We start from the raw sequence: 16,825 nt of genomic DNA on the forward strand, positions 1-16,825 counted from the left end.
ATAAGTTAACAATACTATACTACATACACGGTGTATTAAAAAGGGAAATAATAAAAACACATGTTCATAAAAAGATCATACACTATATGTTTGCCTAGTTACTGAAATGAAAAGTGTCTTCGATTTCAAAACACGTACTTCTAAAGCTTGACATTGATAAATACTTACATTTCAGACTCACATGACATCATCTAAGTGAACTATTTGTTCTTTGAAATATAAGGGAAGTTTTTACATCGAATAAATACTTCTTCGGGAATAGAATAACAGAAATAAAGAGTGCATTACAATTGAAAATGATATGCATCTCTTACCTACATTTCATTAGATATAGGAAGATGTGGTGTGAGTGCCAATGAGACAGCTCTCCATCTAATTTTTTTTTTTTTTTTTTTTTTAAAGTAAACCATTATAGGTCAATGTACGGCCTATCTCTATCCGATAATCATATGGTCAAAACGGTATGTGTCCCTCTGACACGTCCTATTGATAATCAAATGGTAATAGTGGTATAAAAATCGCTGAAAAGTCCTGTCATTAATTAAAAGGCTCTTATGGTTTAAACACACGTCAGAAGTCCTGACAATAATCAAACGGCTGTTATGATTTAAAAATTTCGCAAAAGTCCTGTCAAAAATAAAATTCTCTGATGATATACAATTATCTGACATGTCCTGTCATTAATCAAACTGCTCTTATGATATAAAAATCTCTAAAAATTCATGTTGATAACTAACTATGTAAATATCTTTCTTGTCGATAATTAAACAGTACTGATTGAATGTAAATTACTGAAAAAAGTCATCTCGGTATTCAAACGACCATTGACATTTCTGTCTTGTCCATAAGCAAACGGCAAGGCGTAATCGACTTAGTCAAACATTAATGAATATGTACAGATCTTTACGTGTACCCGCTTTCCACATATGTACGAAAACAAATTGATATGTGTATTATTCAGTTTAAAATATTTATAAACGAGCCGAAGTCTATGATTATTATATAAACTAAACAGTTATAACTACACACGTATAATTACAATACACTACTACATTCAATAATAAGTTAATGATAATTGCTATGCTGTACGGAGATGATTGGTTGTCTTCCATTAAAGATGTACTTACCATTGCTTTCCGTCGTCGTTATCATACATCACTGCTGAATACCCGAAATATGTGCCTTCTGGTCCCCTCATACTGACCACATTGTCTGTATCTACATTAAAACTATATACCCCACAAATTAGCCACGTTAAAGATAGCACATCCATGTTATCATACTCTAATGAAGGTGACAGTCCCCTTTATACATGTTGTACTGATTCAAGTAGAATAGGAAGCTCTAATATGTTGTCAACACACTTGTAATATTATTTAAATATATTTTTATCGTGATCACACACTGTATCCAATGGTATATTTACATTCTTTTTACATTGTTTTATATGATTTATAACCTAAATCTATGTATTACAAAAAAACAGATCGTAAAGGGTGTATCGACTTCAGCTGTACGGGTAAAGGTGGGACAATGTGTGATGTTGACCACCATGTCCAATTATTTGTAAAATAGAATTTAATTTTTCAATCTAGCATTTTGCTACATTAGTTGGGTTTTTTTGCAACAAGTATGTATATATCTTAACTTCAAAAATAACTCGTCTAACAGTAAAAGACAAACACATATAACACAAAAGTATTCTATTTCGGTTCAGGCTGTATCTCTTTATCAAAAAAAAAAATTTTTTTTAAAAAGATTCATCACGAAATCTTTTATAGGCTAGACAAAGTAATAATGTTTTAAAAAAAAAATCTAAATATCCATTTATGTAAGTGTCCATTGGTGAACTCGTTAAACATGTTAAAGTAATTAAACGAAATACTAAGAGCACATGTATGGCTAAATTTAACAATAATAGCATACAATTATCCAGCTCTGTATTGGTGGTTGAATAGATTATAGTTTTATATATTGAATAAATAACATATCTTAAATGGGAAGTAACCATCTTACAGCCTTTAACACCCCCCCCCCCCCCCCAAAAAAAAAAAAAAGACCATACCAACACACAAACTTGTACCCCAGGGAACATCAAATGTCCATTCCGTTACTTTAACGAGATTTTGATATTCTGATTAAAGCAAAAACACATAGTCCATGTGTGTGAGTTATATTTCCTGTCTATAATATGTAAGTAGTTGTGGAGAATTTAAAAAATAAATGAACAAAATAGGTCAACATTTTTGTTTTGATCGCGTGCCGGTAATTTGTTTTGCTCACGTTATTATATCAACGATTAGGTCTAAACTATAGTTTTTGATAGGTGTAGTACTGTACGGATAATTTATTTGTTTAGTTAAAAAGGTTCAGATAATGTTGAAGTGGTTGTGTGACACTTTTTAAGACAGACAGACAGATACCATAAACGTATTGACATATAAACATGTCAGCCAGAGTTTGAGCTTGTTTTGCTATATCTATAAAAACAAGATTGACGAAAAAAGGTCATTTATTCAAAATCATAAAATGCAAAAAATTACAATTTGCAAATAAAACATTTGACATAAAAGTTCATAATTAATATGCAATTATAATACATAATTAATACGAAATTACATCAACTAAAATCATATCAATTGAATAAATGACAAATAATAGCAAAGGTGGGGAGAAAAATCTGCCCAACTAAAAAAATCTATTTACAAGACTACATGTAAAGATAAAATAAAGGGAGGTTTGCGGGTGGGAAATTTAAATTTCACGCAATGTTTTAGAATCACAAGTTATCAAGACGAAAGTTAATGATAAAAGGAAGTGCACACATGGCACGTAAACTTGTGCTGACCCCGCAAGATCATTGACCAATAAGAAGTAAGAAATCCACTCACATGGTTTTCTACACGTGAAAAAGTGTTATACAATTTAGACAATTAATCAAATAGCAATGTTATACAAATCTGACCCACTGGTCACTTCAGAGACATCGTAAAATTTACAATATAAAGTTCTCATTCTTTACATCAGTTAAAGCTATAAAACTACAAAGTTAATCTTCCCTGCTGTCTTAAATGATTTTATTCCGCTTTTTAATTAGCAAATAAAATTGGTTATCTTTTTCATAATTTTAACTTTGTTTTTTGAATTTGATGTTTGTTATATAATTGTAGCTTTTTAATACAAGCAAATCGATCGGACATGTTTCAGACGGATGATATGTCACAATCGTACAAATATTAGAGTTATATGCATATAGAAGCTTGGGAAGCTCAATATCACGCCTAGTGTATGTTATATCGGGGTCTTGAATGCTGTGATGATTACAACATAATCATGATAATATACATTCATTCGTGATATGTAGATCATGCACCAACAGGCATTTGGTGATTTCAAAGAAGCTGAATTGGCTATAAGTATGCCCGAGAAAATTACTGTAACATGTATACCTAGTATCAATATACCTAGTATCAATGTTCAATCTTTCTGCAATGTTTAATATTTTTATATTGTATTTTAATTCTGTGAAAAGAATAAATTTTAAAAATTTCGGCAGCTTTAAAAAATGTACCAAGTGACTGAATAATTTATCTAAGGGAACACGATTCATCAAATGTCGCTTCGTACAATTGATGAAAAAAAAACATTTATTAAGAATGCAGTATTTCATTTAGGTTGAATACACAAACAAGTAGCTTCCTGTAAAGAAAAAGCAATACGTGAACCTTAGACCGCTGACTGTCGGGTCATCAAAAGATACTTGATAAATTTGATTTGAAATAATTGACTGTGAATCGGAGGAGATAATGATGATGTAAAAAAAACTTTATTAGAGATTTGCAATGTGTGTGTACATTCACAAGTCAGTTGAAAGTGTATATCCTCGTCTCATAAGTATTCTACAGAGAAACGTGGTTTTGAAGAATATCTTATTTTCAGAAGTTTTATGAATACCTGAATATACTCACAAAATTTATATAAAAAGATATGTAGATATAAACTAGAGGCTCTAAATAGCCTGTGTCGCTCAACATGGTCTATGTGCATATTAAACAAAGGACGCGAATGGATTTATGACAAAATTGTGTTTTGATGATGGCGATGTGTTTGTAGATCTTACTTCACTGAAATTCTTGCTACTTACAATTATATCTATATATAATGAAGTAGGCTCAGTTGTTACAGTGGAAAATATTTTGTAAAAATTTACAAAATTTATGAAAATTGTTAAAAATTGAAAAAAATAAGGGCAATAACTCCTTACGGCGTCAATTGACCATTTTGGTCATGTTTAACTTGTTTAAAGGTCTTACTTTAATGTACATAATTGCTGTTTACCGTTTATCCCTATCTATCATAATATTCAAGATAATAACCAAAAGCTGCAACATTTTCTTAAAATTACCAATTCTGGTACAGCAACCTAACAACTGGTTGCCTGAATGGTCTGAAAGAGGGACGTAAGATACTAGAGGGACAGTAAAACTCATAAATCGAAAATAAACTGACAACACCATGGCTAAAAATGAAAAGTACAAACAGACAAACAATAGTACACATGACACAACATCGAAAACTAAAGAATAAACAACACGAACCCCACCAAAAACTAGGGGTGGTCTCAGGTGCTCCAGAAGGGTAAGCAAATCCTGCTCCAGATGTGGCACCCGTCGTGTTGCTTATGACATAACAACTCATGTAAATAGTCTTATTCGGTAGGTCACATTTATGAAAGGGAAGGGGATTGTAGTTACGACGTAAGGAACATATCCGATATCATTTGTAAAACGGTTATTCCCTAACGGTCTACCAACTCGTGATGGCGTCCGTAAAATTTACGAAGAGATGATTTCAACATCACCATTTGGAATTCTTGATTTAATAGCTTCCCTGTGAGCAGCAACCCTCTTTCAAGAAAATCATGATAGGAAATGCAAGCACGGGAATATCGTATAAATTGTGAGATATATACACCGTATGCAGGTGCTGCTGGAATGTTGCTTCTTGGAAATGGAATGTTCACAATTGGAAAGCTAAAATCATCTCTTTTGTCGTAAAGTTTTGTTTTCAATCAACCCTCGTTGTCAATTTCTAGATGTAAGTCAAGATATGAGGCCGACTTAACGGTATATGTTATAACGGTATATATAGTGATATAACGGTATATATAGTGAGAGGGTAAGCGCTTTAGAACCAGGTTTAATCCACCGTTTTCTACATTTGAAAATGCCTGTACCAAGTCAGGAATATGACAGTTCTTGTCCATTCGTTTTTGATGCGTTTTGTTATTTGATTTTGCCATGTGATTATGGACTTTCCTAATTGATTTTCCTCTGAGTTCAGTATTTTTGTGATTTTACTTTGTATCCTTTAAAATATCAGGGCAGATATATGGTGACCTAATGAATAATTTTCATGTCAGATTTGCTCTAAATGCTTTGGTTTCAGAGATATGAGCCAAAAGCTGCATTTGACCCCCATGTACTATTCAAAACCATGTCGGCAATCTTGGTTTGCGGGTGGGGTCATCCGACACAATTTTAAAACTTGAGACACTTATGGTGATTGTGGACAAGTTCGGTTAAATTTTTCATTGTAGTTTTAGAGGAGAAGATTTTTGTAAAAGATTAAAAAAAAATATGAAAAAATAATAAAAATTGACTTTAACTCCTTATTTGACCATTTTGGTCAAGTTGACCTATTTGTACATCTTGATTTGTTGAACATTATTGCAGTTTACAGTTTTTCTTTATCTATAATAATGTTCAAGATAATCAAAAACAGAAAAATTTCCTTAAAATTACCAATTCAAGGACATCAACTAACAATAGGTTGTCCGATTCTTTTGCAAAATTTCAGGGCAGATAAATTGTGACCTGATAAACAATTTGTTCCGTCAGATTTGCTTTAGATGCTTTGGTTTAAGAGATATTAAGCCAAAAACTAAAATTTACCCCTATGATCTATTCTTAGCCATTGCAGCCATCTTGGTCGGTTAGCCGGGTCACCAGACACATATTTTGAACTATATACCTCAATAATGATTGTAGCCAAATTGGGTTAAAATTGGCCCAGTAGTAACAGAGGAGAAGATTTTTGTAAAAGTTAACGACGAAGAACGACCGACGCCAAGTGATGAGAAAAGCTCAGCAGGAACATTTTCTTCTGCGAGTTTATGATCAGCAATAAACGGGACGATTTCAACTTCCCAATTAACAATATCCCATTTCTACCAGTAACATTTCTACCAGTCTCTGCCCTTCGTATGGTGTTTACGTATCTCAATTGATATGTTATTATCGGACTTAATTTACAGGAGTGTGCTCCTTAAGCAGAAATTGCTCCAACAAAGTTATCAGGAGGACAGATTAAAATTGACACTCCGTAATTTTACGAACACCATCATGAATCTTTTGATCCATACGATGTTTTTTTGTCCAAACTAGATAAAGACATTTTTACCACATGTTAGATTCTGGTTTTTCATAACGTCGTCTATTCTTTTAATTGCCGAACGTGACTTATTCCCGATTGTGACTGTTTTGCGGAGTGTGAATTCGCATTGCTATAAGACGTGTTACGGTACTTTTCTATCCCAAATTCATGTATTTAGTTTTGCAGTTATATTTGTAATTCTCATCGGATTTTGTCAAATGTCTTGACGTCTTCTCTATTGTTGTGTTATGGTAAAGAAAGTTAATCACCGCCTTCATTTATTAGATTTGATTTTGTTCAACGTAATTTATACGATGTATTACGTTAGCAGTTTGATTCAGAATACCGGACATAGAATATAGGTAATTGTCTAATTGCTACCTCAGTTTTGATATTTATAAGTATTGCAATTTTCATTGTTATTAAATGTAATATCAGTACTTAGTACAGATTTGTTGGTTTATGTAATGTATCCAGTTAGTTTTGTTTTAGCTTTTTTTGGGTTTTTTCCTGTATTTAGTTAATACTTCAGTTTTATCATGTATATCTTTTATATAGTCATTTTACGAAATTAACTGTTTGCAAAAGTATAAATTATTCTAAACAATAACTTAAGGATGTTCGTATCACAAGCAGAAACGCCTGGCCGTATTTGGATCAGCTTTTTTGAACTTTTACTGTTCAACTTTGTACTTGTTTTGGCTTTCAGAAATTTGTATCTGGGCGTCACTAGTAAGTCTTGTGTAGAATAAACGCACTGGCGTATTAAATTTTAAATCTGGTGCCTTTTGTTAGCTATTATTCAATTGTTTTTGTGTCCAATATGTTCTCTTATTTATTTTTATTGTAGTCCTGTTATGTTGTTTTGTCATTTTAATGTTATATTTAACATTGCCATGAAAACAGGAGGTTTGGCATGCCACAAAACTAGGTTCAACCCACCATATTTTTTTTTAAATGTCCTGTACCAAGTCAGGAATGTGGCCATTTTTATATTATAGTTCGTTTCTGTGTGTGTTATATTTTAACGTTGTGTATCTGTTGAGTCGTTTGTGTCCGCTTATATTTGAATGTCAAATCACATTACCATAAGTCGTGAGACGGTACTTTTTTTATCCCAAATTCCTGTATTTAGTTTTGATGTTATATTTGTTATTCTCATCAGATTTTTTCTTATGCTTAGTTCGTTTCTGTGTGTGTTACATTTTAATGTTGTGTCGTTGTTCTCCTCTTATAGTTAATGCGTTTCCCTCAGTTTTAGTTTGTAACCCGGATTTGTTTTTGTCTATCGATTTATGAGTTTCGAACAACGGTATAATACTATTGCCTTTATTTAGACATCAAACCAAAATATTTGTTCAACAGGTCACACTTCTCACAATCTTCATAAACAATGTCATTAAAATCCTCATAGTTTATTATGTTTTGAAAAGAAGGAATACTAATTGAACTCTTATTCGACTTAATTAACATTTCAATTATGTTCGTTGATTTGGAGCATTACTCAATAAACACTGTGTCAGGATTGTGATGATAACATAGTATATAGTTATCAAAGGTTCCAGGATTATAATTTAGTACGCCAGACGCAACAGCGTATAATTTACATCAGCGTATAGCCAGTGTCATTATTATAATAACAACAGCGTATAATTTACATCAGCGTATAGCCAGTGTAATTATTGCAATGATAACAAAGTATAATTTACCTTAGAGTATAGCCAGTGTCATTATTATAATAACAACAACGTATGATTTACATCAGCATATAGTCAGTGTCATTATTATAATAACAACATTGTATAGTTTACATCAGCGTATAGTCAGTGTCATTGTAATGATAACATATATAATTTACATCAGCGTTTTGTTTATGTTATTATTGAGATGACAATATAGTATAATTAACATAAGCGTATAGACAGTGTCATTTTAATGATAACATATATAAATTACACCAGCGTATATTCAGTGACATTGTAATGATAACATATATAATTTATATCAGCGTATAGTCAGTGTCATTATTGTAATGATAACATAGTATAATTTACCTTGGCGTATAGTCAATGTCATTATGTGAAAGTATATTTTTTTTGTATATATTTTGAACGACAAAATTTCTTCCTATGTGACATTTTCATTTTCTGACTTCTAATAGTTATTCAAAAGTACCAGGATTATAATTGTATACGTTTATATAAATTTTTAAACACACCAAGCAATAAATGTGTTGGTTTTTTTTAATTTTATAGATGCTTTTTGTGCTTTTCTGTTGAATACGTGTTCGTTTGAAATTGTAATACGGTGATGACTGCTGTACCCATATTTTGACTATTTTACCTGTTATGTCTGTTTTGTTCACGCTTCGTTGTAGGGAAGTTGATACGACTGTCATATAAGTGAGAGGATTAGCGCTATAAAACCATGTTCAATCCACCTTTTTATACATTTGAAAATGCCTATACCATTCATTGCCAATTCATTTGATGTGTTTTATCATTTAATTTTGCCGTTTGATTAGGGACTTTCCGTTTTTGAATTTTCCTCGGTATCCAATATGTTTGTGATTTTGCTTTTTAGTGTTGGTTCTGTTGTATCGTAGCTCTTCTTTTATATTTGTGTTTCTTTCAGTTTTAGTTTATAACCCGGATTTGTTTTATCAATTTATGAACTAAGAACAGCTGTATACTACTGTTGCCTTTATTTATCATAGTAATGATAAAATGTTGTAATTTCCATCAACTTATAGTCACTGTCATTGTTATAATAACAACATAGTATAATTTACATACGCGTATAGTCAGTGTGATTATTGTAATGATAACATAGCATAATTTACATATGCGTATAGTCAGTGTCATTATTATAATGATAACATAGTATAATTTACATAAGCGTATAGTCATTGTCATAATTGTAATGATAACATATTATAATTTAAATCAGTGTATAGTCAGTGTCATAATTGTACTGATAACATATTATTATTTACATCAGCGTATAGTCAGTGTCAATATTGTAATGATAACATAGTATAATTTACATCAGCGTATAGTCAATGTCATTATTATAATAACAACAGAGTATAATTTACACCAGCGTGAGGCGTATAGTCAATGTCATTATTATAATAAGTCAGTTATATCATTCAGTAATAATTGATATTTTCTTGCTTTTTAAAGCTGCTGCTTGTGACGCCCTAAAGTTAGCTTTTGAAATTCTCGCAGTTTTTCTTTTTTCATAATAATTACTTTTACGTTTCCATTCTTTAACTTCTTCTTTCTTTTGCCGTTTGAAAAAGCCACACTGTAAAAGTAGTTTTAACATGTTAATATACCTATAATATAATACTACTGATGGTCAAATATCACATTTTGTTATATCAAGAGGAAACCGTAGAATGAATATATTCAATGTAGACAAATGTAAGTAGAAATTTGAGAAATTGACAATGAGGGTCGGTTGAAACCCGAACTTTACGACAAAAGAGATGATTTCAGCTTTCCAATTGTGCACTTTCCATTTCTAAGTAGCAACATTCTAGCAGCACCTGTATACGGGGTATATATCTCCCAATTGATACGATATAACCGTGCTTGCATTTCCTATCATGATGTTCATGATAGAGGGTTGCTGCTAACAAGGAAGCTAATAAACCAAGAGTTTCAAATGGTGAAGTTGAAATCATCCCTTCGTAAATTTTATGGACGCCATCACGAGTTGGTTGACCGTTATGGATAACCGTTTCACAAATGATATCGGATATGTTCCTCACGTCGTAAATACAATCCCCTTCCCTTTCACGAATGTGACCTACCGGATTAGACTATTTACCGCATTTGTTATCACATAAGCATCACGACGAATGCCACATGTGGAGCAGAATCTGCTTACCCTTCCGGAGCACCTGAGATTACCCGTAGATTTTCGTGGGGTTCGTGTTGTTTATTCTTTAGTTTAAAATGTTGTGGTATGTGTAATATTGTTTGGTCTGTTTGTCTTTTTCATTTTTAGCCATGGCGTTGTCGGTTTATTTTCGATTAATGAGTTTGACTGTCCCTGTGGTATCTTTCGTCCCTCTTTCATTAGGATACATAGAATATTTTTACAAATTTCATAGACCTACATCAAGTAAAACATACCCACCTTCTGTAGATGGTCACCAAGTCAAACATACCCACCTTCCATAGACCTAGGCCTACATCCAGTTAAACAAACCCCTTTTCCATTGACCAACAACAAGTAACATATGCCCACCTTTTAAAGACCTACACCCAGTAAAACATACTCACCATCCATAGAACTACACCCTGTAAAACATATCCACCTTCCTTAAAATAGACCAACACCAATTCTAATATGACGTCCTTATTACGCTTTGTAAACAAATCCGTGTTCTAATGAGCACAAAAAATAAGTTTGACACATGCGCATAAACTTATGTTTATATTAAAGTTATTTCCATCGTTATCCTATAAAATATATACATTCAAGTAGCTTACATAAACTTTTATAGTATATGTTATATCGAACAACATATATTTACCGTGCTGGTATTTTTCAAACTTATCAAATATGAAATGTAATGTATAGACACCTCGGGGAGGAAACGGGAACATCTAAACATTTTTACGGTATTTTCGTACGCTTCGACCTATAAAAATACTATATTTGTCCTATTAGAATCGAAATAATTCCTTCATGTCATGCTCTATGCTCATTTTAACATGGGTAGGCATTATATTTGACCACATTTTACACCTCGCTAACGCTCAGTGTAAAATATTGACAAATATAATGCCTACCCATGTTAAAATGAGCATAGAGCATGACATGAAGGAATTATTTCTTAATTAGAACATACCCACCTTCAATAGTCCTACACCAATTAAAACATACCCACCTTCAATAGTCCTACACCAATTGAAACATACCCATCTTCAATAGTCCTACACCAAGTAGAACAAACCCAACTGTAAAAGACATAAACCCAGTAAAACCTATCCATCTTTTACAGACCTACACCAAGTAAAACATGCCCACCTTCCATAGACCTAAATCCAGTAAAACATACCCTTGTTTCATAAAACTACACCCAGTAAAACATACCCACCTTATATAGACCAACACCAAGTTAAACATTAACACCTTAGCATTACAAGCAGTTAAACAAACCCACCTTCCATAGACCAACATTAAGAATAACATACACATCTCAATTGACCTACACTCACTAAAACATACCTACCTTTTCATAGACCAACACTCGGTAAAACATACCCATCTTCTATAGACCAATACGTAGTAAATATACATATCTTCCATTGACCTACATCCATTAAAACATACCCACCTTCCATATACCTATATCAAGAAAAACATACCCACCTTCAATAAACCTACAACCAGTAAAACATACCCACTTACATTGACCAACAACCAGTAAAACAAACCCTCCTTCCATAGACTAACACTCAGTAAAACATACCCACCTTCCATTAGACAAACACTCAGTAAAAAGTAAAAACACAAAAATAATGAACTCCGAGGAAAATTCAAAAAGGAAAGTCTCAAATCAAATGGCAAAATCAAAAGTTCAAACACATCAAACGAATGGATAACAAATGTCATATTCCTTACTTGGTACAAGCATTTTCTTAAGTAGAAAATGGTGGATTGAACCTGGTTTTATAGCTAGCTAAACCTCTCTCTTGTATGACAGTCGCATCAAATTCCATTACATTGTCAACGATGTGTGAACAAAACAAACACAATAAGTAAATTGTCAAAAATAGGGGCACAACAGTCAACATTGTGTTATCATCCTAATCACTATAAAAACAACAAATGTAACGAAGAAGCATAAAAAGAAATACATCATATTTAACATCCTCATTTTGATTATATTATACGATTTTATTTATCTATGTAAAATCTGCCCATAACGGATGGAAGGTTTTTAGAACTGGTGTAAAATTGTGTAAAACATACCCACATTCTATTGACCTACAACCAGTAAAACATACACGCCTGTCTGATAGACAAACAGTCAGTAACACATACCTACCTTCAACAGAAATAGGCCTACGTGTAGTATATCAAATCCACCTTCCATTGACCTACAACCAGTAAAACATACCTACCTGCCCGCTAGACCTACACCCAGTAAGATATACTTAACTTACATCGACCTGCAGCCAGTTAAACATAACAACCTTTCATAGACCTACAATCAGTAAACATACCCACCTTCCATAGACCTACAATCAGTAAGACATATACACCTTCCATTGACCAACACCCAGTAAAACATACCCACCTTCCATATTCTTACACCCAGTAAAAATACCCTCCTTCCATAGACTTACAATCAGTAAGACTTACACCCAGCAAAACATACCAACCTTCCATAGACTTACACCCAGTAAACATACCCATCTTCCATAGACTTACACCCAGTAAACATACCCACCTTCCATAAACCTACACCCAGTAAAACAAGAAGTACTAATCCACCAACACTGCTTCCAATTATAATCCATAGATTAATTTGTTCTGACTGTACTGCAATATCTGTAGGAAATATTTCACTTGAAACCTGTAAGTGATCACGTAAAACATGTTAAGCATTCATGCATTTGACTTAGGAGAAAACCCTATTCTATTTACGTTTTTGTGAACATATTGCCGCGTTGATGAGTTGCAGGCTTTTCAACTGATATTCACCGCTAGTGTTTGTATGTGTTTGTCCAAAGCAAATGATTTGTTATTGAATGATTACCGTAGAACCACCTTATCTGGGTTTTTTTGTGTTTTTCATTGTACACAAAGGCAATGGTATTCTCTGAAATAGTTGGACTGAACATGCTAATCCTATCATTGAACAAGAATGTGTCCTCACGAATGGCACATCTGCACCATCATTTTCTATGTACAGAGGACCTCAAAAATAGGATGAAATCTCTAATTTGGCATTAAAATTATACTTACTTCTATGCTCGAAGAATTGGTGGCGACGATGAGTTGTCTGTTACTGTTTTCACTCTTTAGTGTTGCTATACTTTTATAAATTATACCAGTCACCTGAACAAAATAATTGTAATCATAAATAGTGGTATACATTGTTGTAATGTATGGTCTTACATGTTTAACGCAGAAATATCATACTATTTACGCGGACTAGGATACAAATATTCAGTATCATCCAAAGAAATATGACTATTTTACTTGATATCCCTTTCGTGATACAGCATAAATTATAATATCAGAATATTGCTTGGAGTCTTCATATCAGATTTCTTATCCGCCAATGGTCAAAACATCAGCACGAGAGCCGATGCTTGAAGTGATGATAATAAATTACAGTGTTTATGTCCTGAAGTTGTGTATCGATTTATTTACGTTACAGTTTTGCTTAAGTTTGTGATAAAATATTTCTTTTGTTTGCATGACTTTTGTCGTCACTCAGTAATGATGCCTCTCGCTATCAAGTCTCTTACTTTTGTCGTCACTCAGTAATGATGCCTCCCGCTATCGAGTCTCTTACTTTTGTAGTCACTCAGTAATGATACATCACGCTATCGAGTTTCTTACTTTTGTCGTCACTCAGTAATGATGCATCACGCTATCGAGTTTCTTACTTTTGTCGTCACTCAGTAATGATGCCTCGTGCTATCGAGTTTCTTACTTTTGTCGTCACTCAGTAATGATGCCTCGCGCTATCGAGTTTATGACTTTTGTCGGCCCTCAGTAATGATGCCTCACGCTATCGAGTTTATGACTTTAACGACTAGTGGCGCAGAGAGAGGTACGATTCGGACGCTAGAGGATTTTACACTATTGTTCAACCTTATTTGTTTGTAATGAATTTGTACATCATTGAGGCAGTTTATGATATATACTGTATGCGCTGTCAACTACAAACACGTTTGATTTTGTCAGTTATTTACCGTGTAGCTCGCTGTTTTGTCAATTATTTACCGTGTAGCTCGCTGTTTTGTCAATTATTTACCGTGAAGTTCGCTGTTTTGTCAGTTATTTACCGTGTAGCTCGCTGTTTTGTCAGTTATTTACCGTGTAGCTCGCTGTTTTGTCAATTATTTACCGTGTAGCTCGCTGTTTTGTCAGTTATTTACCGTGTAGCTCGCTGTTTTGTCAATTATTTAACGTGTAGCTCGCTGTTTTGTCAATTATTTACCGTGTAGCTCGCTGTTTTGTCAATTATTTACCGTGTAGTTCGGTGTTTTGTTAGTTATTTACCGTGAAGTTTGGTCAGTTATTTACCGTGTAGTTCGGAGTTTAGTCAGTTATTTACCGTGTAGTTCGGTGTTTTGTCAGGTATTTACAGTGTAGTTCGGTGTTTTGTCAATTATTTACCGTGTAGTTCGGTGTTTTGTCAGTTATTTACCGTGTAGTTCGCTGTTTTGTTAGTTATTTACCGTGAAGTTCGCTGTTTTGTCAATTATTTACCGTGTAGTTCGGTGTTTTGTCAGTTATTTACCGTGTAGTTCGCTGTTTTGTTAGTTATTTACCGTGTAGTTCGGTCAGTTATTTACCGTGTAGTTCGGAGTTAAGTTAGTTATTTACCGTGTAGTTCGGTGTTTTGTCAGGTATTTACAGTGTAGTTCGGTGTTTTGTCAATTATTTACCGTGTAGTTCGCTGTTATGTTAGTTATTTACCGTGTAGTTCGGTCAGTTATTTACCGTGTAGTTCGGAGTTTAGTCAGTTATTTACCGTGTAGTTCGGTGTTTTGTCAGGTATTTACAGTGTAGTTCGGTGTTTTATCAGGTATTTACCGTGTAGTTCGGTGTTTTGTCAGTTATTTACCGTGTAGGTCGGTGTTTTGTCAGTTATTTACCGTGTAGTTCGGTCAGTTATTTACCATGTATTTCGCTGTTTTGTTTAACTGTTTAATTAACATATTTCTACATGAAAAACAATAAAAGCATCATGGATACCAGGACTAAATTTTGTTCAAAGTACAAAGCATTGTATAAAAAGATTCCATTTGAAAAAAAAAAGTATTAATTAATAAAAGGATGGCTCTTTTTAAAATAACTTATACAACAAATATTGATCGTTATTCTACAGAAAATGATCATGACTTACGGGTATTTGTTCTCCGAAGATATGTTTTGGAAAAAGTCGCTGGTATAGAGCTGTTTTGACTAACAGCAAATTCAAACAATCAGTTGATTACACTATCATCGATTATCGAAACATGATACTTAATTGAAATCACTTCCGAGGATCAGAACTTCGACATTTCCCCCTAGAAACAATGTACTCACCTTTGTAAAACTAAGTGAATCCTCTGATATATTCACTAGAACATCAAACTTATCTGTTTCGTCTTTCTCTAAGATGTCAACCTTTATTTCAATGATCGCCCATTTACTCGAATCAACTGTGCTACACGACTACAACAACATAGGTTTAACTTGATTAGTATGTTGTCCCTCACTTAGGAAAGATGAATAACTACAAACGTTATAAATCACAAGCAGAATTTAAATTGCATTACAAATCGAGAAAAAACTTCAAATACCCTGTACCACTAACCTGTCATTTATAAACTGGGCCTCAATCTCAGTACCAGAAGTATTAATTCAAAGACACTGTATCACTCACTTTGCATCTGTATACAGGGTTCCAATTTGAGTATTGGTAATGATAAATCATGACATCGACGGTCTAAAGTTTCAGCTTGCATCTATATACAGTTATGTTTAATCATATTCTCGAAAGAATTTAGTTTGGTATTATTCAGCTCGATGTCATAGATATTATCTCAATGAACTGCTAAAATATTTCTAATTTGTCAAAAACAATAGGTACGTACAGAAAATGGGCAATATGTCAAAGAGATGACAACTTGACCAATAGCAGTAACAACAACATGGTCTTCAACGCATATAGCTCCAGCTGTCGAAATAAACTTTAAATACCAAAAAAAGAACAAATATGAATAAGAGACAAGTTTGCAAGTAAACTCGATTCCTAACAATCAAACAAACATGTACAATAAAAGTAAAGTGTAGACGGTGATACTGCTTTCATCACTTACAATTTCCTTAATTGTTCGTTTTGATTGTTGTTCTTGGCTGAGCATCTGATTCGTCTCTCTCCGTCTTCGACTTTGTGTTGATTGATTTGTTGTATTACTAGACGTAGACGGTATAGTTGAACCTTGAATTGTTGTATTACTAGACGTAGACGGTATAGTTGAACCTTGATTTGTAAAGGGTTCAGATGTCGTTAAATCAGTATCAACATGTTCCTTAAATGATTCGCCTGTAAATTCAACCACGCTCCATGTAATCCTCGAACTGTGTCCTGATATCTGTAATATAACGATAACTTGTTAAAGTACTTTCTAGATTAGTA

The 16,825-nt window shown here is 33.2% G+C and overlaps 2 protein-coding genes across 2 annotated transcripts in view; both read right to left on the reverse strand.

Annotated features, from left to right (window-relative positions):
- The window catches only part of LOC134706191 (integrin alpha-4-like), an 81,604-nt gene extending 80,251 nt beyond the window's left edge, over positions 1-1,353 (reverse strand). Inside the window, exon 1 of the mRNA XM_063564900.1 lies at positions 1,128-1,353. Within this exon, the coding sequence (XP_063420970.1) occupies positions 1,128-1,273 (146 nt within the window). The 5' untranslated portion in view covers positions 1,274-1,353. The remainder of the gene's footprint in view (positions 1-1,127) is intronic.
- Positions 1,354-8,351: 6,998 nt separating this feature from the next.
- Positions 8,352-16,825, reverse strand: part of LOC134706192 (integrin alpha-4-like) — a 55,013-nt gene continuing 46,539 nt past the window's right edge. The window contains exons 17-22 of the mRNA XM_063564901.1: positions 16,506-16,781; positions 15,730-15,858; positions 13,429-13,521; positions 12,922-13,036; positions 12,688-12,698; positions 8,352-9,744 (exon numbers count right to left, since the gene is read on the reverse strand). Coding sequence (XP_063420971.1) covers positions 9,583-9,744; positions 12,688-12,698; positions 12,922-13,036; positions 13,429-13,521; positions 15,730-15,858; positions 16,506-16,781 — 786 coding nt within the window. The 3' untranslated portion in view covers positions 8,352-9,582. The remainder of the gene's footprint in view (positions 9,745-12,687; positions 12,699-12,921; positions 13,037-13,428; positions 13,522-15,729; positions 15,859-16,505; positions 16,782-16,825) is intronic.

This window comes from Mytilus trossulus, chromosome 2 (genome assembly GCF_036588685.1).
Source record: "Mytilus trossulus isolate FHL-02 chromosome 2, PNRI_Mtr1.1.1.hap1, whole genome shotgun sequence".
Classification (NCBI taxonomy): domain Eukaryota; kingdom Metazoa; phylum Mollusca; class Bivalvia; order Mytilida; family Mytilidae; genus Mytilus; species Mytilus trossulus.